This window comes from Oncorhynchus mykiss, chromosome 1, assembly GCF_057628025.1.
Source record: "Oncorhynchus mykiss isolate SJ-2025 chromosome 1, ASM5762802v1, whole genome shotgun sequence".
In the NCBI taxonomy this organism is placed as follows: domain Eukaryota; kingdom Metazoa; phylum Chordata; class Actinopteri; order Salmoniformes; family Salmonidae; genus Oncorhynchus; species Oncorhynchus mykiss.
In genome coordinates, this window is record NC_143022.1 from 28,709,103 (window position 1) to 28,736,427 (window position 27,325).

A 27,325-nucleotide genomic window follows, 5' to 3' on the forward strand; every position below is an offset into this window, starting at 1 on the left:
TTTCTGTGGGATGAGCTCCCATGAATAGTTTTAATGACCGGTTTACACCCACACCATTCTGTTGTTGGGGCACTTCCACAACATTCCAACACAAAAAAAAAGCTGCTTTTTAAGATCATTACTTAACATTTTTTGGAAGGCAAACTATTTCACTCATTGTTTTTAATTATAGGTCATATTTCATAGAAATCTGGAAACACTGGACAGTTACTTGAATATTTATTATTACAAATATCACAATTCAGAAAACAATGATCAATCAGTAAATCACATCTTTGGGACCCCTGGGGCTACTCCATTAAGACGTTAAGATACAATTTCACTTTTTCTTCAATGACTAATTTTCTGGAATGGAGACAATTGGCCCTCCAAATTTGCACTGTGACCAAATGTAGTCATTCATACTAACAGAGATGTGTGATATCTTCTGACAACATCCTCTGATTCTGAATGATTTTCCACAACCACTTCAGGCTATCCTGGGAATCAAAACTATCCCAGTTAACTGTGATTTCAATAACTTAATTTCAATCAACTCAATTTAGTTTTAATTGTACGTACACAAATATGATACTTTTTGAATCAGAGTTCTTCTGTTAATTTTGCAATCTCATTTATAACAGAATGATTATTCAATCAACTCAGAAATGCTTCAAGTAAAGGAGAGAGCGAGAGATGGAGAGTAATAGACAAATCTGTGCTCAGTTGGTATTGTATGTTTGAGCAGGGAGTTAACATAGTCTTTTTGTTGTTGTGCCTTTACGTTTAGTCAGAAAACAAGAGAATCACAGATACATTTAAAACGTTTGAGCAGAGATACACAGGACACATTGACCAGAGCCTGAGGTAACATTAGGCAGATCCATGTGCAGATACTGTGTGAGTTTATGACATTAAGATTGATGAGGCAATTCTGGAAATGCTGCTGCCTGCTAATATCTCAAAATTGCCTTCCTGCCCTCTCACTCTCTCAGCACTTTCTTGCTCTCAGACTGGTGAGGGGCCCATCTCCTCACAGAGAGAACGCTCCATGGAGTGCAGATAAAAGAAAGGTTCCCCCTCCTTGTTCTATTCTCCCTACAGTCGCTCTCCTGGGGGTCTTCGTCAGGTCCCACCACTCCCTCCTCAAATTAGGCCCAGTGTCCGATCACAAATCCTAGCACAGCCCCATTGTCCTATTGGTTGGGATTGGAGGAGGGGAGGGTTGGGGAGGAGTGTTCGTGTCCTGGTTTGGAGGCGAAGTGTCAGGACACGTGTGAGATGAGTCTGACACGTGTCTGAATGTCCTGGCGACACAGTGGGCATGTCTCCAACTGTAAGGCACACTCCATACACATCCCACTAAGGAGACAGACACAAACACACAGAGGCCAAGTAAGGAGCTGTAACACATAGGCAAATGGCTACATAGGTACAAGTGGTGAAAAAGAGGGAAGTTGTTGTACCTGTGTCCACAGGGTCTCAGCTCCGTATCGGCCATCTGGTCACAACAGAGGGTGCAGCAGTTGTCTCTGATGCTCACCTGCTTCAGCAGAGCCAGGCGCCGGTGTCTGAGGGAAACACACAAGCACAGTCATGAAAAGCTACATAGGAGTTCACATAATGTGCAGTTGTTCAACCAGAATGATCATTTAGAGCCTAACCATTTCCCTCCATTACCTCAGACTTACCTGGGAAGGATAATCTTCTCATCAGACGCCAGCGAGGCAAAGTCATTGAAGGTGCTGAATTTAACAGATGGGGGGTGGCGGAAGGGCTTCGCCCCAAAGTTAAACTCACATTGTTGGTAGGACATGAAACTTGCTGCTGCAAAGAAGCCAGACCTGAGAAAGAGATGAAGTAGAGAGACTAAGGTAAGTGGAAGAATAGGGAGGACATTGGATGTGGCAGTGAGTTAGTGAAATGTACAGCATGTGAATACTTGTGTGGGGTGGATTATGTCCATAGAAGGGAGCGAGCAGGAGTAGGGTGTGTATACTCACGTTGCGGAGGAGAACACCTGCTTCTCTGGGGGGAGTTCATGTCCATTCAGGAAGAAAAGCATCTGCTTCTTACCGAGGTCCAGTAGGAAACCGATGACATCTCCTACAGATCAACATGAGTGTAAAGCTTAAGGATAGGCTTGTAAGGGCCATTAGCTCAGTAACAAATGTGTGTAAGCTGAGGCCCCGACAGTCATCTCCCATTACAGCCTGCCTCTCTGAGCTACATGAATCCTGTACAAAGTTCGGGTAGAACTTACCCTCTTTCCAGCAAGGGTGGGAGTGTGGCTTACTGCGAGCATTGTACCAGATTAGCTGCCTGCAGCCATCATATGCACATGAATATTCATCATCTCCTATCCCATAGCCCTCCTGAAACACACACATTATGGCATTCAGTCTAGCATGAATAAACACTGCTTGCTGTGTGTATCAGTAAAGAATGAACACTTACATGGTTGAGGAACTTGCTATCCTTGGTGGCCCAGCCAATCTGCATGACCCCTGAGGTGACCACAGTGACCTCATAGTACCACACACCTGAGTCCACACAGAAGGTACAGCGGACACTCTCGAAGGAGGACGCGTCGCAGCGCGCCTTGGGAGGGGAGAAAAGGGCAGATCCATTATCTCTATAGAACACAAGTATTATACCCGGCAGTGTACAGTCATGGCCAAAAGTTGAAAATGCTGCCTCAGTTTGTATGATGGCAATTTGCATATACTCCAGAATGTTATGAAGAGTGATCAGATTAATTGAAATTCATTACAAAATCCCTATTTGCCATACAAATTAACTGAATCTCCCCAAAATCAAAATCATGTCAGTGATTCTCTCGTTAACACAGGTGTGAGTGTTGACGAGGACAAGGCTGGAGATCACTCTGTCATACTGATTGAGTTTGAATAACAGACTGGAAGCTTAAAAAGGAGGGTGGTGCTTGGAATCATTGTTCTTCCTCTGTCAACCATGGTTACCTGCAAGGAAACACGTGCCGTCATCATTGCTTTGCACAAAAAAGGGCTTCACAGGCAAGGATATTGCTGCCAGTAAGATTGCATCTAAATCAACCATTTATCGGATCATCAAGATTTTCAAGGAGAGTGGTTCAATTGTTGTGAAGAAGGCTTCTAGGCGCCCAAGAAAGTCCAGCAAGCGCCAGCACCATCTCCTAAAGTTGATTCAGCTGCAGGATCGGGGCACCACCAGTACAGAGCTTGCTCAGGAATGGTAGCAGGCAGGTGTGAGTGCATCTGCACGCACAGTGAGGTGAAGACTTTTGGAGGATGGCCTGGTGTCAAGAAAGGCAGCAAAGAAGCCACTTCTCTCCATGAAAAACATCAGGGACAGACTGATATTCTGCAAAAGGTACAGGGATTGGACTGCTGAGGACTGGGGTAAAGTAATTTTTTCTGATGAATCCCCATTCCGATTGTTTGGGGCATTCAGAAAAAAGCTTGTCCGGAGAAGACAAGGTGAGCGCTACCATCAGTCCTGTGTCATGCCAACAGTAAAGCATCCTGAGACCATTCATGTGTGGGGTTGCTTCTCAGCCAAGGGAGTGGGCTCACTCACAATTTTGCCTAAGAACACAGCCATGAATAAAGAATGGTACCAACACATCCTCTGAGAGCAACTTCTCCCAACCATCCAGGAACAGTTTGGTGACGAACAATGTATTTTCCAGCATGATAGAGCACCTTGCCATTAGGAAAAAGGGATAACTAAGTGGTTCGGGGAATAAAACATAGATATTTTGGGTCCATGGCCAGGAAACTCCCCAGACCTTAATCCCATTGAGAACTTGTGGTCAATCCTCAGGAGGCGGGTGGACAAACAAAAACCCACAAATTCTGACAAACTCCAAGCATTGATTATGCAAGAATGGGCTGCCATCAGTCAGGATGTGGCCCAGAAGTTAATTGACAGCATGCCAGGGCAGATTGCAGAGGTCTTGAAAAAGAAGGGTCAACACTGCAAATATTGACTCTTTGCATCAACTTCATGTAATTGTGAATAGAAGCCTTTGACCCTTATGAAATGCTTGTAATTATATTTCAGTATTCCATAGTAACATCTGACAAAAATATCTAGCCACTGAAGCAGAAAACTTTGTGGAAATTAACTTTGTGGAAATTAATATTTGTTCAATTAATATTCATTCTCAAAACTTTTGGCCACGACTGAACACAGTTTATTAGGTACACCCCCCCCCAGGTTCCACTCCTATCAGCTAAAAGTAAGAAGCGGCTCCAGTGGACACATGATCACCAACACTGGACAATTGAGGAGTGAAAAACATTGCGATGAATCCCGGTTCCTGTTGCATCATGCTGATAGCAGAGCTAGGATTTGGAGTAAGCAGCATGAGTCCATGGCCCCATCCTGCCTGGTGTCAAAGGTACAGGCTGGTGGCGATGGTGTGGGTAATGTTTTCCTGGCACACGTTAGTTCCCTTGATGCCAATCGAGCAATGCTAGAAAGCGACACCTTGAAGAACCCATGCCCAAAAGAATTTAGGCTGTTCTGGAGGCAAAGGGGTGTCTGACATGGTACTAGATGGGTGTACCTAATAAACTGGCTACAGTGTAATGCTGGCCTTTCCCATGACTGGAACATAAAATATAATCATTAATTGTGTGTGCAACACAGTGCCCCTACAGAAAGTTGAGTTTGGATCATTCTAGTCACAAGACCACTCCTCTGTTAGGCTTGTTAGATAGTAAGGCTGGGACAATACCAGGATCACAATATTCTTTCCATGGCAAAAATGAAAACACGAAGCAGAACAAACTCTTTGGTCCTTTAAAAACCTGCTGTATGTAAAATATTGTGCTATAGCTTTGAAAATAAAAATATGTGACGCTGGATGACAACATAATGTTTGTTTCCAACATCGGGGCTGTTTTCCTAAAGAAGTTACATCCGCTTCGTGTTTTGTTTTCTTGCCACGATACTAATGAGTATCGAGATACTGGTATTGTCCCGGCCCTTCTAAATAGACACCCCTCACCTCGAGTCCACTAGGAGAGATCTTAAGATACTCGCTGACGTCATTGCTGTTCAGCATGGCATTGATGTTGCTCAGGTTCACCTTCTCATAGGTGAACTGACGACCATCTTTCAGGACTGAGGAGAGGGAATGGTATAAGTCAGTCTCACACACACACGTGAAAAGTCTCCTCAACTGTGCTGCTAAGTGCATATTCTGAAGGCACATCACATCCTGCAAGGAGCTTAAAGCCTCTTCACACAAGGAACAATGGACTGCTGCTAAAGCCAAGAGCACTGTGGGGAAAGCTGTTGTGTTGGGAAATGTGGATGAGAACTGTCCTCACTAACATGATGTAGTCTACTACTCACAGAGGTTATCCAGGCTCCATTGTGAACAGAAGCCGACTTGGCGCTTCAGGTAGTCTGTGTGGTCAGCCCACGATTCCAGAATCCCCAGCCGGTCACCTATACATGACTCGGACACCGTTAGCTTGTTCTCACCTGCAACAGTGAAATATGACAGTTAGTTGTCCGTTTCATGGCCATTGTACAGGAGATGGGGACAAACTTACTGGTCTGTGAGAACTTCTCCAAGGCTATGAGGGCAAAGAGCATAACAGTAGGATGTGCCTCAGAACTCTGGGAACAGAGATTGACATAAATTAGACAAGGTCTCATCCTCATTCTACAGAAAAACATGCAACACAAGTACATGACTATTGACAGCTTGTAACAGAATTTATGATCTTCTAGATCTGTGTGTTCTCTCACCAGGCTCTCCAGCAGGTACTCCAGGGTTCCAGGGCTCAGGAGTCCAATGCTCGCTGGACCTGAGAGATGAGACATGTGGAGTGGGCGTTAGGAGGGGAAGCAATGCTCAGGGCCACAGTAAAAGCACAGGATTGCACCAAAGCTACTTCAGATCTTCCAGAGAAAGAAAAGGTGTAGTTCACAGTTTGGGTTGTAAACAGACATTTTTTTATTTAACTAGGCAAGTCAGTCAAGAACAAATTCTTATTTACAATGATGGCCTAGGAACAGTGGGTTAACTGTGTTGTGGGTTAATAACTCTTGTTTTTGTCGCACTGCTTTGCTTTATCTTGGCCAGGTCACAGTTGAAAATGAGAAGTTGCTCTCAACTGGCCTACCTGGTTAAATAAAGGTGAAATAAATAAATAAATAAATTTTTAAACTGCCTTGTTCAGGGACAGAACGACAGATTTTTACCTTTTCAGCTCGGGGATTCGATCTAGCAACCTTTCGGTTACTGGCCCAACGCTCTAACCACGAGGCTACTTGCCGCCCCTACATTAATTAGTAGAGGCAACCCCTGTTGGGTATGTCAGACAGACTAAATCGTTTCACCTTGACCACCCTCCACAGTCCAGTGCTGCAGGCTCAGCAGAGCTGTCAGAGCACTTTGGCCATGTCATGACAGACCAACTCAAACTTGCAGGATCAGCGCTTTCAGTTCACACTGACCACTTGATATGCTAAAAACTGGTTGAGCAGCTAGGGTCAAATAACCTGGAGCATTTTCATACATATTCACACTGTATATTCTGTGAGTTGGTGTGTGTGTAAGAGAATGAGGGAGATCAGGTTGCATCCACACTCACCAGCCAGTTTCTCAGCCAGGCAGCCTAGTACAGCTGTAGTGTTGCGGTGCTTGGAAGGGATGACAGCATCCTGGCGGGCCACAGTGGAACTCAGGCTCAGCATCCCGGACAGCTTCTGTAGAGCGTCCTAACAAAGTAAGGGAAACAAGCACAACACAGAAAAACCTTTAGATCGGCAATGTTCAAATCTACTTAATACCCACTTTCTCTGTAAGCCTATATGGAATAAAATGGGTAAAGCAACAGGCTACACTGACTAGATTAACAAAAACACTGAATCCCTCTCAATACAGAGTAAAAATTCTGAGCCAAGACTGTGGGTTTTTCTTTTTCAAAAGAAGAATCTTTAAGAGACAAAAGTACAGTGCTGACTCAAAGCAGAGAAATAAACTAAAAAAGGTGGCCTCCAGCAGAAAAACCCTGTACTTGACAATAAGATTGGCTTGTTGTGATCAGCTGCTCTCAAGGAGTGCGTAGGAGTGGACAATCATGCTTTGGGAATTTGCTCTTTGAATTAAGAGTACTGTGACGGCATTTGGCAAGGAAGATGGATCGTAGCGACATTACAGGTAGGGCCCTATAAAATCTGTAAAAAAAAATAAAAAAAAACAGAATTCCATTTAGTTTTCCTCCAAATTCCGTTATCTCCTTTCTGGTTTTCCAGGTATCGGTTTTTCCCATTTTTTCAGGTTTTCGCTCAAAATCACACTTAGTTTATAGAAAAACTAAATTGGATGTTCTAAGTCCACAACAATGATTATACCACATCCGGAGACCTCTTTAGAGGTCTGGAAAAAATAGAAGTATTTACCCTTTAATCCAAATGTGCACCAGCCAGAGACCATTGTTTGTTAGCAATGTTTCTGTAGCGTTCATGTGAATGCAGTGCCTCCCCCTAAGTTTAATAGTAAAGACGTATTTTAACTGTAAAAACCCTTTTAATGTGCCATGAACACAACCAGTCATGTTTTCATCGGATTGTCAAAACAAATCCCTTCAAAAAGTAGGTTACGTTTGCACATTTATCCAAAATTATTTCAGCATCTGAACAGCGCACTCACTAACTTTCTAGCAAAAACTCTCACTGGAGAAAGTACCCAAGCGAGCGAAACAGCGCCCCTCTGTCTTATTATACAAGGAGTACAAAACACTGCTCTTTCCATGACATAGCTTTCACCTGGTCAGTCTATGATCCCTTATTGATGTCACCTGTTAAATTCACTTCAAGTCAGTGTAGATGAAGGGGAGAAAGGTTAAAGAAGGATTTTTAAGCCTTGAGACATGGATTGTGGATGTCAGCCATTCAGAAGGTGAATGGGCAAGACAGAAAATTTAACTTACAGTGGCTTGTGAAAGTATTCACCTCCCTTGGCATTTTTCCTATTTCATTGCCTAACAACCTGGAATTAAAATAGATTTTCTTGGGGGGTTTGTATCATTTGATTAACACAACATGCCTACCACTTTGAAGATGCTAAATATTTGTTATTGTGACACAAACAAGGAAAAAAATGAAAACTTGAGCGAGCATAACTATTCACCCCCCCCCAAAAAAGTCAATATTTTTTCACCTTTTGCAGCAATTACAGCTGCAAGTCTCTTGGAGTATGTTTCTATAAGCTTGGCACATCTAGCCACTGGGATTGTTGCCCATTCTTCAAAGCAAAACTGCTCCAGCTCCTTCAAGTTGGATGGGTTCCACTGGTGTACTGCAATCATACCACAGATTCTCAATTGGACTGATGTCTGGGTTTGACTAGGCCATTCCAAGATATTTAAATGTTTCCCCTTAAACCACTCGAGTGTTGCTTTAGAAGTATGCTTAGGGTCATTGTCCTGCTGGAAGGTGAACCTCTGCCTTTCAGAGATTTGAGACTGGGACAAACAGGTTGCCCTCAAGAATTTCCCTGTATTTAGCACCATCCAGCATTCCTTCAATTCTGATCAGTTTCCCAGTCCCTGCCGATGAAAAAGATCCCCACAGCATGATGCTGCCACCACCATGCTTCACTGTGGGGATGGTGTTCTCAGGGGGGTTAGGAGTCAGTGTTGGGTTTGCACCAGACATAGCGTTTTCCTTGATGGCCAAAAAGCTCAATTTTAGTTTCATCTGACCAGAGTACCATCTTCCATATGTTTGGGGAGTCTCCCACATGCCTTTGGTGAACACCAAACGTGTTTGCTTATTTTTTTCTTTAAGCAATGGCTTTTGTCTGGCCACTCTTCTGCAAAGCCCAGCTCTGTGGAGTGTACGGCTTAGTGGTCCTATGGACAGATAATCCAATCTCCGCTGTGGAGCTATGCAGCTCCTTCAAAGGTATCTTTGGTCTCTTTGTTGCCTCTCTGATTAATGCCCTCCTTGCCTGGTCCGTGAGTTTTGGTGGGCGGCCCTCTCTTGGCAGGTTTGTTGTGGTGCCATATTCTTTCGAGTTTTTAAATAATGGATTTAATAGTGCTCCGTGGGATGTTCAAAGTTTCAGATATTTTTTTTATAACCCAACTCTGATCTGTACTTCTCCACAACTTTGTCCCTGACCTGTTTAGAGAGCTCCCTGGTCTTCATGGTGCTGCTTGCTTGGTGGTGTCCCTTGCTTAGTGGTGTTGCAGACTCTACGGCCTTTCAGAACAGGTGTATGTATACTGAGATCATGTGACCCTTAAAAAAAAAAGTCCACCTGTGTGCAATCTAACTAATTATGTGACTTCTGAAGGTAATTGGTTGCACCAGATCTTATTTAGGGGAGCTCATAGCAAAGGGGGTGAATACATATGCACACACCACTTTTCTATTATTATTTTTTTTTTTAAACAAGGTTTTTTCCCCCCATTTCATTTCACCAATTTGGACTATTTTGTGTACGTCAATTACATGAAATCCAAATATATATAAATTTAAATGCCAGGTTGTAATGCAACAAAATAGGTAAAATGCCAAGGGGGATGAATACTTTTGCAAGACACTGTAGAACGGGGTATGGTAGTACCTGCCAGGCACACCGGTTTGAGTGTGTGAAGAACTGAAACAGTGCAGGGTTTTTCACACTCAACAGTTTCCCGTGTTTATCAATAATAGTCCACCACCCAAAGGACATCCAGCCAAAATCAGACAACTGTGGGAAGCATTGGAGTCAACATGAGCCAGCATCACTGTGGAACACTTGACAACTTGTAGAGTCCATGACCCAATGAATTAAGGCTGTTATGAGGGAAAAAGGGGGTGCAAAGCATTATTAAGAAGGTGTTCCTAATGTTTTGTACACTAAGTATATGTAGAACATGTATCGGATTCATTGCCATACTCTTTTTGGCCAGAAAGCAGGTGGTGCTCCAATAGTGCTCACTAGATTAGTGTCTTAGGTGCAACAGTGTGTGATGATTATTTTTTACAGTCTATGGTAAGGATGGTCAGGAAATCGCTGATTAAAACCCAATCAGAATAGGTTGATGTATGTCGATTGTGTAAAGAGGACACCTCATAACAGAATGCAATGTTGCAAACTAGCATACGGAACCACTCTGCAAAATGTGTCCTTCCCGATCTGAAAACAGCGATGAACATAACATGTAGCAACAACAGGCATGTGGGGGGAGGGTTCTTGAAATGTAACATCCAATCAAAATCTTGCCGCTTGCAGCCAGCGAACAATTCAAACCATTTTTACAATACAAAATCCTCCAGACCTCCAAGAGAGGCGTGACATCTAGGTATGTCATTGCCGACACGAGACTACTACTAAACTAACATATGCCATTTTTTAAGGTGGTCATACCAAGGATAATTTAGGTATTTGATTTGGAATTTTAGGACCCCTGTATAAAGGAAACATGAAGAAACATTGAGTTTGGTCTTACTGCTATTAGCCTAAATCTTTTAACTGTGGAATTACCTGTATACCTTTGGCTATAAATTCCATACATTTTTCGTCTAGGTACCGGGTTACCTTCAGAGTCCCCGTGACACTTGTGTGTGTGTGTGTGTAGAACAAAACGGAGTACACCATAGTGTTCATGGGAGTCTCATCTTTCAATAGTAATACTAATTTGTAGGCCAAACCGTTTGGACGCTACAGACATTTCCGTGAGAAGACATATTTATTTTTGAGACATCTCCAGGTCTGACAAACAGTGCTGTAGCACTGCCACCTTCCACCACAGATTCCGGAAGACCGGCATCGGCTGATGCGGTGGATAGAGACGCAGCCCATGCAACAAAAAAAACATCTCTAGCTTAACATGGGGATTTTTTTAGCATTTATTATACCTCGAGCAGAGCTTGGTGGGCATCAAGCAGATAAAACATTTTTATGCCCAGCTCATGAGGCCCCTTGATGATGTGAGGCCTAAGGCAATTGCCTTGTCTGCCTGTACGGTTGTCATTACAAGTCCTCCAGTACGGTTGTCATTACATTAGCATCATAGCTAACAGCTACACAAAATGGTAGACAAACACACACAGAGGGGCATTCCTGTGCCGTTGCCTCTTCAGAAAGTTTTAGGGATGTCTCCCGAGTGGTGCAGCGGTCTAAAGCACTACAGACCCGGGTTTGATCCCAGGCTGTGTCACAACCGTCTGTGACTGGGAGTCCCATAGGGCGGAGCACAATTGGCCCACTGTCGTCTGGGTTAGACCGGGTTAGGGGGCTCTACCTGGCTCATTACGCTCTAGCGACTCCTTGTGGCGGGCTGGGCGCCTGCAGGCCCACCACAAGTGTTTCCTCCAAGACATTGGTGTGGCTGGCTTCTGATTTAAGCGAGCAGGTGTTAAAAAGTGCGGTTTGGCGAGTCATGTTTCGGAGGAAGCATGACTCGACCGTCGCCTCTCCCGATCCCGTTGGGGAGTTGCAGTGATGAAACAAGATTGTAATTGGATATCACAAAATTGGGGAGAAAAAGGGGGTAAAAAATACAAGGAACGTTTTAGGGAAAAAACAAGTGACTGATGTATTTGTCTTGTGAAAATCGTGGGCAAATGAACGCATTTTCTAATAACTTGAATACATTTAGTTGATTTCCTACATTTCAACACATTTTTGAACATTGTTGAATTCCTTTTTAAAATGTCTGGATTTTGTCCACATGCCCTAGAGGGAACTACAGACCCAGAACTTACTTTTGTGGGCAGTGGGCACTCGTCAAGCAGCAGGGTGATCACAGCTGGTCCCAATGGGTCGTCCAGTGGTATCACCCGAATCAGAGACTGGACCACCTCCAACCAGCCGTCATCTTAGGGGATGGGGCAGGGGAGGGAGTGGAGGTTAGCAGGGGAAAGAAAAACGGGTAATTAACAGCCCCATTGCTCTTTGTAGTTAGTTGTCACACTTGATGCAGATATGCGGTCTTTGAGGTTGTTTAAGTATGTCTGCTTGGGGGCTTTCTTGTGCATCATCACTCAACTGGTCAGAAACCGAAACTCATTTACGGTTGAATTCTGTTGAAAGGGAGGAATTGTTTGGGGTTTCTCTTCCTCCTGGCCATCCTCAATTCAAAATAATTGACTCATTTCTAACCTTTCCCTGTAATCAGATGATGCAACCTACTGTGTATTTCCCTCTTAAGGCAGATTGATGTCTTTTACAGATATCCCACAACATCATTGGTGAACATAAGAAAATCTGAAATGCAGTGAATAAAATACTAGTGACCCTTTATATGCCACCACCAGCTACCCCACTCCTATCCCTGATACAAGGTCCAGGAATAACTCCATTCTTCACTTTCCATAGCGGAGAGTCAACACCTGACTGCCCTGCCCCAAACCTACAACTCTGTCAACCATCAAAGGAAGAGATGCAATTATAAAGTAAACAGCACACAGTTGTGGCAATGAGAGGGGACGAGACATGCTGGCGGGCAGGATACAGTAGTTAAGACCCAGTTAGGCCATGCTAAATCCACCTCTTAGATACCAGCCAAAGAAAGGCTCAGACCTGCCACTCACTAGCATAATGCTCTGGAAGCATGGGTCTTGTTCTCAAAATGAATAGCCTTAACAGGGAATAGTAAAAGGTTACAAACAAGGCTCTTCGGTCTCACTTTATGTAGTGTTGTCTCTTGTCGTGATGTGCGTTTTATTTCACTTATTTATTAGATTTATTTTTAATCCCAGCCCCCGTCCCCACAGCTGGCCTTTAGCCTTTTGGTAGGCGGTCATTATAAATAAGAATTTGTTCTTAACTGTCTTGCCTAGTTAAATAAAGGTTAAATCAAAAATAAAAGGCTCATTAATGTAGAATGAACACATTCTAGCTGAAGGACCAGATGAGATTGACTAATAGGCAGGCAGAAAGGCACATTATGGCCTGAGGACAGGGACTGACTGGGCAGCCAGCATTAGCATCATTATGTCGGCTAGAAGAGCCTTGAACAACCTTAAGATCCACTAGTCATCGATATCCGTAGGTTAGAGCTGACAAGAGGACTCACTAATTATTTCATTTAACACAGAGGAGATAAAGCATCAGAGGACAGAGTTCCTCTTACTGAAGAAAATTACAGTATCTTTCTTAAGAAATCTGGCCTGAAATCCATGTATTACATCATGGTACTGTATATGAGCAATCATAAGTACATCCGTCTTACCCGTTTCTGCCATCTCATGCAGTGTGATCATGGAGTAGGGAGGCTCTTGGTCACTGAAAAAAAAAAGACAAGAAAAAAAAAAGATGGTGAATAGAGAATCTTGTGACAATGAAGTTCAATCATTGGTTACGTCTGGTCTAAGTCGGAGGCAGGGAGAGCAGTGTGATGGATGGGCGTGCGACTGTTGTCGTTTTGTCTGCGAGCGAAACTAGCCCACCGGCCTCCCTCACCCTTCCCGTAAATCTGACCACTAACAGCAGTCATACTGATCCCTGGGGAACCCCTCCTGGATAACCCAAGAGGAGAATCTGTCTTCAAATCTAATCTTATTGGTTGCATACATATTTTTCTGCTGTCATCACAGGTGCAATCCTTATGTTTCTAGCTCCAACAGTGCAGTAATAGACAATCCACACAAATAATTAGTCCGGAATATACAGTACTATTCAAAGGTTCACACACCTACTCATTCAAGGGTTTTTCTTTGACTATTTTCTACATTGTAGAATAATAGTGAAGACATCAAAACTATGAAAACACATATGGAATCAAAATCAAATCAAAATCAAATCAAATTTTATTTGTCACATACACATGGTTAGCAGATGTTAATGCGAGTGTAGCGAAATGCTTGTGCTTCTAGTTCCGACAATGCAGTGCATGTGGAAACAAACAAAAAAAAGGGTTAAACAAATCAAAATATATTTGAGATTCTTCAAAGTAGCCACCCTTTGCCTTGATGACAGCTTTGCACTCTTGGCATTCATCCAGCTTTATGAGGAATACTTTTCCAACAGTCTTGAAGTAGTTCCCACATATGCACTTGTTGGCTGTTTTTCCTTCACTCTGCGGTCCAACTCATCCCAAACCATCTCAATTGGGTTGAAGTTGGGTGATTGTGGAGGCCAGGTTATCTGATGCAGCACTGCATCACTCTCCTTCTTGATCAAATAGCCCTTTCACAATCTGGAGGTGTGTTGGGTCATTGTCCTCTTGAAAAACAAATGATAGTGGGACTAAGCACAAACCAGATGAGATGGCGTATCGCTGTAGAATGCTGTGGTAGCCATGCCGGATAAGTGTGCCTTGAATTCTAAATAAATCACAGACAGTGTCACAAAGCACCCCCACACCATCACACCTCCTCCTACATGCTTCACGGTGGGAACCACACATGCGGAGATCGCCCGCTCACCTACTGAGTCTCACAGACTCGTCGGTTGGAACCAAAAATTTCAAATTTGGACTCATCAGACCAAAGGACAGATTTCCACCGGTCTAATGTCCATTGCTCAAAGGTGAGCATTGCTCATGTTTCTTGGCCCAAGCAAGTTTCTTATTATTATTATTTCCCTTAGTAGTGGTTTCTTTGCAGCAATTCGACCATGAAGGCCTAATTCTCATCTGAACAGTTGATGGTGAGATGTGTCTGTTACTTGAACTCTGCAATGCTGCAATTTCTGAGGCTGGTAACTTGACTGAACTTATCCTCTGCAGCAGAGGTAACTGTGGGTCTTCCTTTCCTGTATGCTGTACCCATGTGTGTGTGTATATATATCTCCTCTGGCAGTTTACCGCTTACCTTTGTACCATTTCAGGTTATTACCTGGACTTGATCTGCTTCAATTTCAATAAAAACTGGAAAAATGGGGGTGTTCTAAAACGTTTGACTAGTAGTGTGTATGTATGCATACATACATAAACACTCACTGAACAAAAATAGAAACCTCAAGACCATGTTAATGACCATGTTAGTGCCTGAAGTGCCAACAAAAGGGAGTGCATAATCTGAACAAACTGTACTACAGTCCTGACACATAATATTCAACTACACTTGTGAAGGGAAGCAATGTTTATTATGCATGCCACGGCCACTTGCTTAGTTGGAAATTATATTGCAAACACTTACTTGTCAACTAGAGTCCTGATGACAGCAAGTGTGTCCAGCACCAGCCCGTCCACATTTTGTTTCTTCCGGCGAGGTTCATGGGGTCCCCGTCCACGGCGCGGCGGTCTGACTGGGTCCCGGGGCCGACTGCTTCGTGCCTCCGGGTGATCAGCAGCGGTGTGATCAACTCGCCTGAGCTGCCCGCGAGTTGCCGATCCATCATCCACATCACTGTCTTCTCTACAAACACAGCTGTTTCCCATGGTTCTGGTTGTCCCGAGGCTTTTCCAAACCCGTAGTGAATGTTGCTGCTCCAAAGAGAGCAGTAGAACCTGTTCAAGGCTCCTGCTAGCACAGAATGCAATCCAAGAAGCTACTATCATATCATTTGGAGCACTCGTGGAGGCGTCTCATGACGATCCGGGTGGGGACGTCAATCATGGTGCTACTACTCTGCAGATGGATGGCAACTAGGAGGAGTGGCACAGATCAGCAGTGTTACAGTGAACAATAATCGTCATACAGGAAGGAAGTCCACGTGCACTTTCCAAACTCTGACCCGTGTAAAATAACATTGATGAAAATAATACATTTTCAAGATAAACCAAATGCACTGAGAAATTAAAATATGTAGCTAGCTAGTGTTGTTGATTAACATTACAGAATATACTAGTTAGCTAACATTATATCCGGCTATTTGGTACAGTTTAGTTGTTAGATTTCAGTCAAATTTACATGGCTAGCTAACGTTAGTTAGATAAGCTTGTTATGACTAATTTATGCCAAGGCTAAATTGACTGGCTGTAACAACATCCATGTTGAAAATGATAATGCGAGTTAGCTAGTGCTAACGTTACACAAAATAATGGTAAATAGCTAAAACAACAGCCATGTTGAAACTGCTAATGCGAGTTAGTTGTCTGGTTAGCAGCTAACGTTTACGTTACACCAAAGATACTGGTATATAGCTAACCCTTTTGTATGTGGTGACCCCACTTGAAGCTATTTATTGTATATAATGAGAGACGTTTTATTGAACTGTAGCTAACTACAATTATTTTAACGTTACCAAATGAGTAAGCTAACCTGCTGACTGTTAGTCAGATAGCTAGCTAACTTAATAGCTAACATTAGCCATTTTTCACACCCCCATGTTACATGACAACATTAAATGTGGCTAAACTAGCTAATGTTTGCTCTCATGAGATGCTTGTTGGTTCTATATGGGCGTGAGCTAGCTACTTACCTTGCAAAATAGCTGGTAATGTCCTCTGATAGTTAACGAGTTACGACAATCATGAAGATGAATAGGCCCCTGAAAAGCTTTACGAGAAACGCTTTTACTTTAAACTAGCTGTCTACCCGTTAGCCAAGCTAGCTAGGTAGCTAACTAAACAAAAAGGGGAGCTTGCAAGCACAAACTAGTTAGTGTAACGTTAGATGGTTAACAATCCCATTTAATCTGCTCTTTATTGATTCAATCGGGTATAACGCCCTCAAACCCATTTATTTAATTTTGTGTACGGCTGTACTGATAACTAACTAGCCTAGTTCCGTAGCGTCAGCTACCCCCCCACCCCCCCACGATCAGCTGTCTTCAAATGTAATGGGTGGTGCTGATGTCAATGCCAATGGAAGTTCTCAACATTCAACACGACATCCAGCGTTCTTCTACAACCAGTAAATGATGGTCTTATAATTTAGAATGTGTAATATGTATGTGTTTTACAGGTAGCCTAAATGAAAATAAAGTATGTGCGTGCATTCAATCACAGCCTTCAGTTGTTTTATCAGCATACCGGTAGTTATTTTACTCTGAAAATGTATACTGCAGTTAAAATAATGGTTCGTTGGAGTTACACTATTTTGGACACTATATAAGTATGTATTATCATAGATTGCTACAATTATTCAGCCCATCGAAGATCGGATTAAACTATCGCCCTTGGTCCTTCACAAACTATAGTATGCGCGGAGCATATTTACTGTGACACGACGAGGCTCCGTGGATTAGGTAAAAATAACATAGCCAGCTAGCTATGTTGTTGTTTTTGTACCAACTGTTACGTAAAAAAGAAATGACACAATGTAATATCATTGGTTAAGTTGAACTATTTAAATCATTTTCGATTCGGTTTTGTTTGGACATGATCGAAGCGGTATTGCTCGATTTATCACCGTGTTTCGTGCTGGCTAGTTTAGCTAATGGTGTTGGCACAGCGTTTTAAAATGTAGCTAGTATGTTTGGTGTTGGCTACTAGAAAGCTCTCTGTAGCTACACAATGTTTTTTTCTCGATGTTTTTTTGTTATCAGTGTCTGTCAATGTGTCCCATATGTTAGCTAACATTAACGTGTAATGTCTTCGTGTTTCGTTTCTAATTGGTTAGCTAATCCATTATCTTGATTTGAGCCAGTAATAATTATTGAGTGACCAGTTAGGATATAGAAAACCTAGCCATTAGGTATCAATTTAAGCCTAACGGTTACTCTACCACCCACAGAATTTTGATCTGCCCGAAGTACCCCTCCCCCCGTGTATTTTACCAGTAAACCTATGGTCTCATGACATAAGTATTCTCCAGTACCACCGCTATGGATAGGCCAAGTAACCGAGGGAACGACTTGTTTAGTAGGTAATGTTATACCGAGATACTTATTTGGAAACGCAAGTTACAAAAATAGAATGAGTATCAACTATAATAAAAAAACAACCCATACTTCAGTAATTTGTTTGATGTATGATTGGTAGAAGCTAGCTAAAATATATTTTGATTGTAGACCGCTATTTAACTACACTTGCTACAAACACATTTACTGAATCGACCACTAGAGGGAGGCATAGCCTTATCCATTGTCAACAGGCTGTAATGTTTTTACTTAATTTTTTACAAGGTTTATACTCTAACCAACCATGTAGAGTGTTGTGTGTAGCATTTTTTTAGACTCTTATACTCTAATTATACTCTAACTGACTTCCTACATGTCACCCTTTTCCTTTGCATTCATATGCTTTACATTTTACTCTTAGTTATTTTCTATTCAACAGATGATTTCTTGACTTGGTGTCTTGTCTACTTGGTTGAGTTGAGACAAATAAAGTAAGTTCTCAATCTCCACTGTATACCTCTATTTTGATGGATAAAAAACCCCACTTTGTTCAATGATAACTCTTTCTTAGTATAGATTCGTAACATTTTTTTCAGTTAGTCTATTGTGGATGCTACTTGCTGCTGTTAAAGCTCAGATTTGTGCATGCACCTTTACTTTTCAAGGAGGGAGATGGCAGTGCCAGCGGCCGGGGGCGTAGACCTCAGTCGGAAATTTGTGTCAGAGACTGTGATCGAGGAGAAGAGGAAGCAAAGACAGGAGGAATGGGAAAAAGTTAGGCAGCCAGAGGACCCAGAGGGTAAGCAATCTGCCATTAACTCCTCTCTTCTGCAAAAAATGTACACAGACACAAGCAATATCTTACATGATGCCTGTGCACTTGTCTCTTCTAAACATCTGCATGCCTCTTGTTTCTGTGTGTTTGTGATGTCTCCCTGATACAGAGGCTCCTGAGGAAGAGTATGATGGGCGTTCACTCTTTGAGCGGCTACAGGAGCAGAAGGACAAGAAGCAGGAGGAGTATGATGAGCAGTTTAAATTCAGTAAGGGTTCCTCTCGTTTCTTTGTCCTTCTCCACTTTTGTCCCTATCACATTCTGGGATGTCACATTGGCTTTCTCAGATTAAACTTGCATCTAGGGAATGGGGGGATTGAGTGAATGCCAAGAGTGTGCACAGCTGTCGTAAGGGCAAGGGTGGCTACTTTGAAGAATCTCAAATATAAACTATATTTGATTTGTTTAACACTTTTTTTTGGTTACTACATGATTCCATATGAGTTATTTCATAGTTTTGATGTCTTAATGGCGCCGGAGGAGATGGCTGCCATTTTTACAATCCCCTAACCAATTGTGCTATTGTGTGTTTTTTCGCATTTATTTGTAACTTATTTTGTACATAATGTTTCTGCCACCGTGTCTTATGACTGAAAAGAGCTTCTAGATATCAGGACAGCGTTTACTCACCCCGTACTGGAGGAATACTTTTTTTTTTACGAGTCGAACGGGAAGGATTTACTTCAGTCGCCCAATAATGCCCATCATTCACAGAAGAAAGAGATGGCGATATCGGGGAAGAAGGTCTGGGTGCCTTGTAAGGATCCGATGTTGAGAGTGTAATCTGCCTCTACCATCGGTCCTATTAGCCAACGTACAATCAATGGAAATAAAATAGACAAACTACGATCAAGTATATCCTACCAATGGGACACTACAAACTGTAATATCTCAGTGGCTGAACGACGACATGAATAACATGCAGCTGGCGGGTTTTATGCTTTTTCGACAAGATAGAACAGCGGCCTCTGATAAGACAAGGGGTGAAGATCTATGTATATTTGTAAACAACAGCTGGTGCACGAAATCTAAGGAATTCTCAAAGTTTTGCTCACCTGAGGTAGAGTATCTCATGATAAGCTGTAGACCACACTATTTACCAAGAGAGTTTATATGCTGGCACTAAGACCGCAATCAATGAGCTGTATCTGGCCATAAAAAAACAGGAAAACGCTCATCCAGAGGTGGCACTCCTAGTGGCCGGGGACTTTAATGGAGGGAAACTTAATTCAGTTTTAGCTCATTTCTACCAGCATGTTAATGCAAATCTTACCATAATTCTATCCTCCTGATTTCTGCTTACAAGCAAAAATTAAAGCAGTGACTCGGTCAATAAGAAAGTGGTCAGATGAAGCAGATGCTAAGCTACAGGACTGTTTTTCTAGCACAGATTGGAATATGTTCCGGGATTCTTCCGATGGCATTGAGGAGTACACCACATCAGTCACTGGCTTCCTCAGTAAGTGCCTCAATGACGTTGTCCTCACAGTGACTGTACGTACTGTTAGGTTCTAATTTTCAGAGTAAATAACTCACGGACACTAGAGAAGCTTAACCAAGTTTAATTCTTCCCAAAGGGTCGATACAGCTGTAATTCAGACACAGACATGGCTTCCACCGTGGTAGTATTCATACCCCACTTTGGGTGGAGTCTCCTCCTTATCGGTAAACATTGCATCATTATTGCTAGGCAGTGAGCTAAGTGATATGTGCCTTAAACGGTTTCTCCCCTTACCAGTACTGCCACATGCGATCGTGTTCCCTGCACTCAGCCCCTCCCAAGCTTCATTATGGCACCCCTCAAGTCTCTTTTGTAAGGAATGTTCCTATACTTCTGAGTATAACAATGTTCCAAGTTTAATCCAGAATCCAACAGTACATACCCCAACCAGAAGCCATGGATTACAGGCAACTTCCGCACAGAGCTAAAGGGTAGAGCTGCCGCTTTCAAGGAGCAGGACTCGGAAGCTTATAAGAAATCCCGCTATGCCTTCCAACAAACCATCAAACATGACTAAGATTGAATCGTAACGCACCAGCTCCGACGCTCGTCGGATATGGCAGGGCTTGCAAACTATTAGACTACAAAGGGAAGCACAGCCACGAGCTGCCCATTGACACAAGCCTACCAGACGAGTTAAATTACTTCCATGCTCGCTTCGAGGCAAGTAACACTGAAACATGCATGAGAGCATCAGCTGTTCCGAATGACTGTGTGATCACGCTCTCCGTAGCCGATGTGAGTAAGACCCTTAAACAGATCAACATTCAGAAGGCCGCAGGGCCAGACGGATTACCAGGACGTATACTCCGAGCATGCGCTGCAGTGGAGCAGGTTGAGAGCTTCAAGTTCCTTGGTGTCCACATCACCAACAAACTAACATGGTCCAAGCACACTGAGACAGTCGTGAAGAGAGCACAACAAAACCTATTCCCCCTCAGGAGACTGAAAATATTTGGCATGGGTCCTCAGATCCTTAAAACGTTCTACAGCTGCACCATCGAGAGCATCGCTGCCTGGTATGGCAACTGCTCGGCCTCTGACCGCAAGGCACTACAGAGGGTAGAGCGAATGGCCCAGTACATCACTGGGGCCAAGAATCCTGCCATCCAGGACCTCTGTACCATTCAGTGTCAGAGGAAAGCCCATACATTGTCAAAGACTCCAGACACCCCAGTCTGCTGCTAAAGAAAAACAATTGAATGAGTAGGTGTGTCAACTTTTGACTGGTACTCTATGTATAATAAACATTTATTGGAGTGGTGGAAACTGTTTGATTAATTAAATTAATATTTGAGGAATTTTGAACACGGGTCAGAGTCTGGACCCGTTGAGGACAAAGTATTTCATGTTCTGGTTGTGTGTATATGTGCACATGTTTATATTATGAACCTGTTTATGTGAACAGATGGAACTATGTAATACATCAGAAGAGGAAAATATGATCTAGTCTTGGAAATGACTCAAACCTGCTTCCTGGCATAGCAGCTTCCCTGCTTTTCAGTTTCCCTGGTGACCAGCCTACTATTAGTAGTTACCCCTGTGGCCGAATGTGTCTTGTAAAGTTGTATGCTCTTTAAGTAAGGCCATTTCAGGAAACTAGAAAGAGCTTTGTTTTGTATTTTCATATGGCATAACCCTTCCCCAACTCCGCTTGACTTAAGTTGAAATGATCAGAGAGTATTGTTGTATTGGTACTATAGTGCTTAGATATTTTTTCCATAGAAATTTCTTTTCACCACAGAGAACATGGTCAAAGGCCTGGATGAGGATGAGTCTCACTTCTTGGATGAGGTCTCCAGGCAACAGAGCCTGGTGGAGAAACAACGCAGAGATGAGGAGCAGCATGAGCTAAAAGAGTACAGAATATCCTTTCAGTTTCAGCTGTATACTCATTCCATCACTAATTCTTTATCACACACACAGAGCAAAAACAGAGTATCCATTTTCATGTCATTTATTGGAAGAACATTTCTGTAAATATGGCAACATTACAAGCCAATTCATGCTTGATCCGAAAATGTAGTCGGAGGCTTCGTATGGAAGCCAAACCCACTGGTTCCAGGTCATCTACAAGTCTCTGATAGGTAAAAGCCCCGCCTTATCTCAGCTCATTGGTCACCATAGCAGCACCCACCTGTAGCACGAGCTCCAGCAGGTATATCTCACTGGTCACCCCCAAAGCCAATTCCTCATTTTGGCCACCTCTCCTTCCAGTTCTCTGCTGCCAATGATTGTAACGAACTGCAAATATCTCTGAAGCTGGAGACTCTTACCCCCCCTCACTAGCTTTAATTAAGCACCAGCTGTCAGAGCAGCTCAAAGATCACTGCACCTGTACATAGCTCATCTGTAATTAGCCCATCCAATCTACCTCATCCCCATACTGTATTTATTTATTTATCTTGCTCCTTTGCACCCCAATATCTCTACTTGCACATTCATCTTCTGTACATCCTACCATTCCAGTGTTTAATTGCTATATTGTGATTACTTTGCCACCATGGCCTATTTATTGCCTTACCTCTGTTATCCTACCTCATTTGCACATGCTGTATATAGATTTTTCTACTGTATTTTTGATTGTATGTTTGTTTATTCCATGTGTAACTCTGTGTCGTTGTATGTGTCGAACTGCTTTGCTTTATCTTGGCCAGGTCGCAGTTGCAAATGAGAACTTGTTCTCAACTAGCCTACCTGGTTAAATAAAAATGAAATAAAAAAGAATAATGGAGGCCACCGTGTTCTTGGGGACCTTCAATGCTGCAGACATTTTTTTTTTTTGTACCCTTCCCCAGAACTGTGCCTCGACACAATCCTGTCCCGGAGCTCTACAGACAATTCCTTCGACCTCACGGCTTGATTTTTGCTCTGACATGCACTGTCAACTGTGGGACCTTATATAGAGAGGTGTGGGCCTTTCCAAAAGATGTCCAATCAGTTGAATTTACCACCGGTGGTTATAGGAACATCTCAAGGATGATCAATGGAAACAGGATGCACTTGAGCTCAATTTTGAGTCTCATAGCAAAGGGTCTGAATACTTATGTCAAGGTGTTTGTTTTTTAAAGTTTTTTTTACTCAATTTGAGAACTTGTATTGGCTTTGTAATTATGGGGTTTTGTGTGTAGATTGATGTGCAACATTTTGTATTTAATCAATTTTAGAATAAGGCTGTAACTTAACAAAATGTGGAAAAAGTCAAGGGGGTCTGAATACTGTCCAAATGCACTGTATGTGTGATCCAGCTACTCTCATACTCTCCATGTGTTTCTTTCTCTGTCACAGTTTTTTGGTGTTGAGCTTTTTGCTCTCTAGCAGTAGATGTAGGCTTGTCCTACTCCTCTACTCCCACTTTCACCTTAGTTAAGTTGATAGCCAGGAGTTGTGTCAGTCTGCAGACTTCAGGTCAGAATGGGTTAGTGCTCATGTTCTCAAACATGACTTACAGCACACCTCAAACACTGAAACACAGAGAACCACATTCTACATGATGAGAAACCATTAGATCAAACAATATACAGTATGGGTAAGATTATAGTTCAAAGATGCCTGCATAGACAGTGGCAGACAGGTAGTGACTAGTGAGAACTTGATTTGGCATATGATCATGATCTCCTCACAGCGAGGAGATGATTAGTCACTAAGTTTACACTGTTTCTTGTTGAAGTAGCTTTGCAACTTGATTTTTGTTGGTTTGTTCTTCAGGAAGGACACTGGTAGCATGTCATTTTGTTAAGCAAAGTATGGTCTTTTCTCTAGACCTGTAGTGATTTTAATGCATCTATTCTAAAGTGTGCTGTATGCTTTGCGTGTCCACTTAACTGATATGAATGTATGTTAATGTATGCAAAGCCACTCTCATGTCAGATATCTCAGCACTGCTCTGAGCTGTGGTCCTGTGTTGATTCATTCTAAATTCAGCCATAGCTAATAACGTCAATGACTTGATAGCCTTCCTTTGTCTCGGTTAGGCTGCCATGTAACATGATGCAGGGGGCATGTTCAGAACATGATGCTATCATGTAAGCAAGAAGATACATGTTGCCTCTCTCTTTCCACTGACAATCAGGTTTGTCTGCAGATGGAGGAGGATGTGTTGTCGTGGCAACCAAATCCTACAGAGGGCTGGCTTGTACGCTGATGGGAGACAGTTGAAGCGCCTACCGCTGAGAACCTCCATCAAGCCCTCTTTCGTAATATAGTCATTTGTCCTAAGATAGTTTTCCCACCAGTGTCACAGGTTTTTCTTAGCTCCAAAGTGTGTCACTTTTCTAGGGCAGTGATTGAGGCCCATAGACTAGTAAGTGGAAGGAACAGGCTGGGTTTATGAGGACACACCTGGACTGTGGCTAGAGCTCTGTGTACCATTTTGTTTTCCTGTACTCACTCACCCAAACCTATTGGAAATTCCATTCTGACAGTCAGTGCCAGCCCAGTGGGCAGTATCCTGCTTGAGTCAAGTGAGATGTGAATTAATTGTGAGTCAGCTGGTGTCCCCATCACTCCTATCAGCAGTTTGTCACATCTAGGATCTGCATGTCTGTGTGTTCTCTATTTCCTCCTTAACTCCAGGATCTCACAGTGCTCTGAAAAAGCTGGCATCCAGTGAGAGTCGGAAGGAGCCAGAGAGGAGAGTGGGACCTAGACCAGCTGAGGTCAAGACCAGTCACCTGTCCCAGGCCCATCTGTTGGCCGGGGCAGTCAAGCGACGCAGGTGAGGCCAGGGGCCACAATACCTTTTAGACCTAGGTCACAGTTTTTACTGCATCTGAATATACTATTAGAGCAGTGGTTCCCAAACTTTTTATAGTCCCATAGCAGTTCAAACATTAAACCTCCAGCTGTGTACCCCCTCTAGCACCAGGGTCAGCACACTCTCAAATGTTGTTTTTTGCCATCATTATAAGCCTGCCACACACACACACACACACACTATACGGTACATTTATTAAACATAAGAATGAGTGTGAGTTTTTGTCACAACCTGTCTTGCAGGAAGTGACAAAGAGCTCTTATAGGACCAGGGCACAAATAATAATCAATAATTTTGCTCTTTATTTATCCATCTTGCATATAAAACTTTTTGTTCATCGAAAATTGTGAATAACTCACCACAGGTTAATGAGAAGGGTGTGCTTGAAAGGATGCACATAACTCTGCAGTATTGGGTTGTATTGGAGTCTGTCTTCAATCATTTTCCACACACAGCCTGTATTTAGTTTTCATGCTAGTGAGGGCCGAGAATCCACTCTTAAGTAGGTACATGGTTGCAAACGGTATTAGTGTCTTAACAGCACGATTTGCCAAGGCAGGATACCCTGAGAGCAGCCCTATCCAGAAATCTGGCAGTGGCATCTGATTTAAATAAAATTTTCACAGAACCGCTTGTTGCAATTTCGATGAGGCTCTCTTGTTCAGATATCGGTAAGTGGACTGGAGACAGGGCATGAAAGGGATAATGAATCCAGTTGTTTGTGCCATCTGTTTTGGGAAAGTAATTGTGCACCCAGCTCACTCTGTGCTTTGCTATATCACATTTGACATTGTCCGTAAGCTTGAGTTCATTTGCACACAAAAAAATCATACAATGATGGAAAGACCTGTGTGTTTTCCTTGTTAATGCAGACAGAGAAGAGCTCCAACTTCTTAATCATAGCCTCAATTTTGTACCTAACACTGACTATAGTTGCGGAGAGTCCCTGTAATTCTAGATTCAGATCATTCAGGTGAGAAAAAACATCACCCAGATAGGCCAGTCAGGTGAAAAACTCATCATCATGGTCAGAAAATAATGGTCAGTAAAGAACTTTTAAGCTCGTCTCTCAATTTAAAAAAAAAAAATGTCAATACTTTACCCTTTGATAACCATCGCACTTCTGTATGTTGTAAAAGTGTTACATGGTCGCTGCCCATATTATTGCATAGTGCAGAAAATACAAGAGAGTTCAGTGGCCTCGCTTTAACAGTTAACCATTTTCACTGTAGTGTCCAAAACATCTTTCAAGCTGTCAGGCATTCCTTTGGCAGCAAGAGCCTCATGGTGGATGCTGCAGTGTACCCAAGTGGCATCGGGAGCAACTGCTTGCACGCGCATTACCACTCCACTATGTCTCCCTGTCATGGCTTTTGCGCCATCGGTACAGATACCAACACATCTTGACCACCAAAGTCCATTTGATGTCACAAAGCTGTCCAGTACTTAAAAAATATCCTCTCCTGTTGTCCAGGTTTCCAGTGGTTTGCAGAAGAGGATGTTTTACTTAATATACCCCCCATAAATGTAAAGGACATATACCAGGAGCTATGCCAGGCCCGTTACGTTTGTTGACTCATCCAGCTGTAATGAATAGAATTCACTGGCTTGTATGCAAAACAGTAATTGTTTCAAAACATCTCCTGCCATGTCACTGATGCATCGTGAAACGTTTTTTTTCGGTGGAGCAATTGTCTGTATAGTTTTTTTTGGCCTTTTCCCCCAACATTGTCCCAGCCATATCTGCGACAGCAGGAAGAATTAAGTCCTCCACAATAGTATGGGGCTTGCCTGTCCTAGCCACTCGGTAGCTCACCATACAAGACGCTTCTAGCCCCTTCTTATTAATGGTATCTGTTGCTTTTATTCATGTCTTACTACTCAAAAACGTCTTATTTTTAAAATTGGCAAGAGTGAAGGTTTCATTGAGTTGTGAGATAGTACTTTTGCACATATAACACACCGTGGCTGAGGAAAGGCACTACTCCCAATATAATTGAACCCCATATCAATGTATTTCTCCTCTTCGATGGTTCAACGTCCCTGTCTTTTGTTCGGTGCTTTCCTGGGTACGGAGGCAGTAGCTCTTCGGCTGCATCAGATTCATATCTGTCAGTGTCCATGCTAGCTGGGCTAACAACAAATGTAGAATTCCTGATGCTAACATTGGATGTGTTCGTGGAAGCAGAACAACTTGTGTCGTCGACAGGTGCAGGTGTAGTACTGCTGGTAGTGAAAGGACTACCAGTATTTAATTTTTAAATATTTCTTTAACCTTTATTTAACTAGGCAAGTCCAGTTAAGAACGCATTCTTATTTTCAATGACGACCTAGGAACAGTGGGTTAACTGCCTTGTTCAGGGGCAGAATGACAGATTTTTACCTTGTCAGCTCGGGGATTTGATCGTGCAACCTTTCAGTTACAAGTCCAACGCTGTAACCACTAGGCTACCTGCCGCCCCAGTAGAGTTGCTATGTGTCTCTATGGACGCGGGCCTTACTTTTTTTAACCATTTATACATTTTTTGAGCAAACGGAATGAACAGCAGCTACGTTTGGCTA

At 42.8% G+C, this 27,325-nt stretch overlaps 2 protein-coding genes across 16 annotated transcripts in view; one reads left to right on the forward strand and one right to left on the reverse strand.

Moving 5' to 3' along the window:
- On the reverse strand, positions 1-16,986 carry LOC110520144 (RING finger and SPRY domain-containing protein 1). Of its 2 annotated transcripts, none has more exons than XM_036974750.2 (15): positions 16,310-16,986; positions 15,085-15,533; positions 13,176-13,228; positions 11,707-11,819; positions 6,597-6,723; positions 5,749-5,807; positions 5,550-5,616; positions 5,347-5,442; positions 4,997-5,112; positions 2,437-2,580; positions 2,243-2,354; positions 1,983-2,085; positions 1,671-1,823; positions 1,446-1,550; positions 1-1,341 (listed from the first exon to the last, which is right to left on the reverse strand). In XM_036974750.2, exons 2-15 carry the CDS (start codon positions 15,444-15,446, stop codon positions 1,245-1,247), a joined length of 1,707 nt encoding a protein of 568 aa, XP_036830645.1. In that variant the 5' UTR covers positions 15,447-15,533; positions 16,310-16,986; the 3' UTR covers positions 1-1,244. The 2 variants fall into 2 exon arrangements, with proteins under 2 accessions (XP_036830645.1, XP_021452923.1); XM_021597248.3 differs by having other exon boundaries at positions 5,347-5,478.
- Positions 16,634-27,325, forward strand: part of LOC110520156 (PSME3-interacting protein) — a 12,166-nt gene continuing 1,474 nt past the window's right edge. For 4 of the 14 annotated variants that reach the window (XR_016491599.1, XR_016491601.1, XM_090219254.1 and 1 more), the window contains exons 1-5: positions 16,634-16,743; positions 18,111-18,162; positions 18,337-18,470; positions 18,616-18,714; positions 24,583-24,724. Coding sequence is in view for 6 of the 14 variants with exons in the window: in XM_090219254.1 (XP_090075380.1) it covers positions 16,683-16,743; positions 18,111-18,162; positions 18,337-18,470; positions 18,616-18,714; positions 24,583-24,724 (488 nt within the window). In the remaining 8 variants the exon portion in view is untranslated. Of the gene's footprint in view, positions 16,744-16,978; positions 17,078-17,565; positions 17,698-18,110; positions 18,163-18,336; positions 18,471-18,615; positions 18,715-21,751; positions 24,725-27,325 lie in introns of those variants that run through there. The other 10 variants (XR_016491625.1, XR_016491629.1, XM_036974811.2 and 7 more) reach the window with 7 other exon arrangements.

Excerpts from the sequence above, each read along its gene's own strand:
- LOC110520144 (XM_021597248.3), bottom strand. The coding sequence starts at position 15,446 with ATGATAGTAGCTTCTTGGATTGCATTCTGTGCTAGCAGGAGCCTTGAA. Across the intron at positions 2,355-2,436 it reads ATAGCAAGTTCCTCAACCAT|GAGGGCTATGGGATAGGAGA; the intron begins GTAAGTGTTCAT and ends TGTGTGTTTCAG. Across the intron at positions 1,342-1,445 it reads CTGAGACCCTGTGGACACAG|TGGGATGTGTATGGAGTGTG; the intron begins GTACAACAACTT and ends CTGTCTCCTTAG.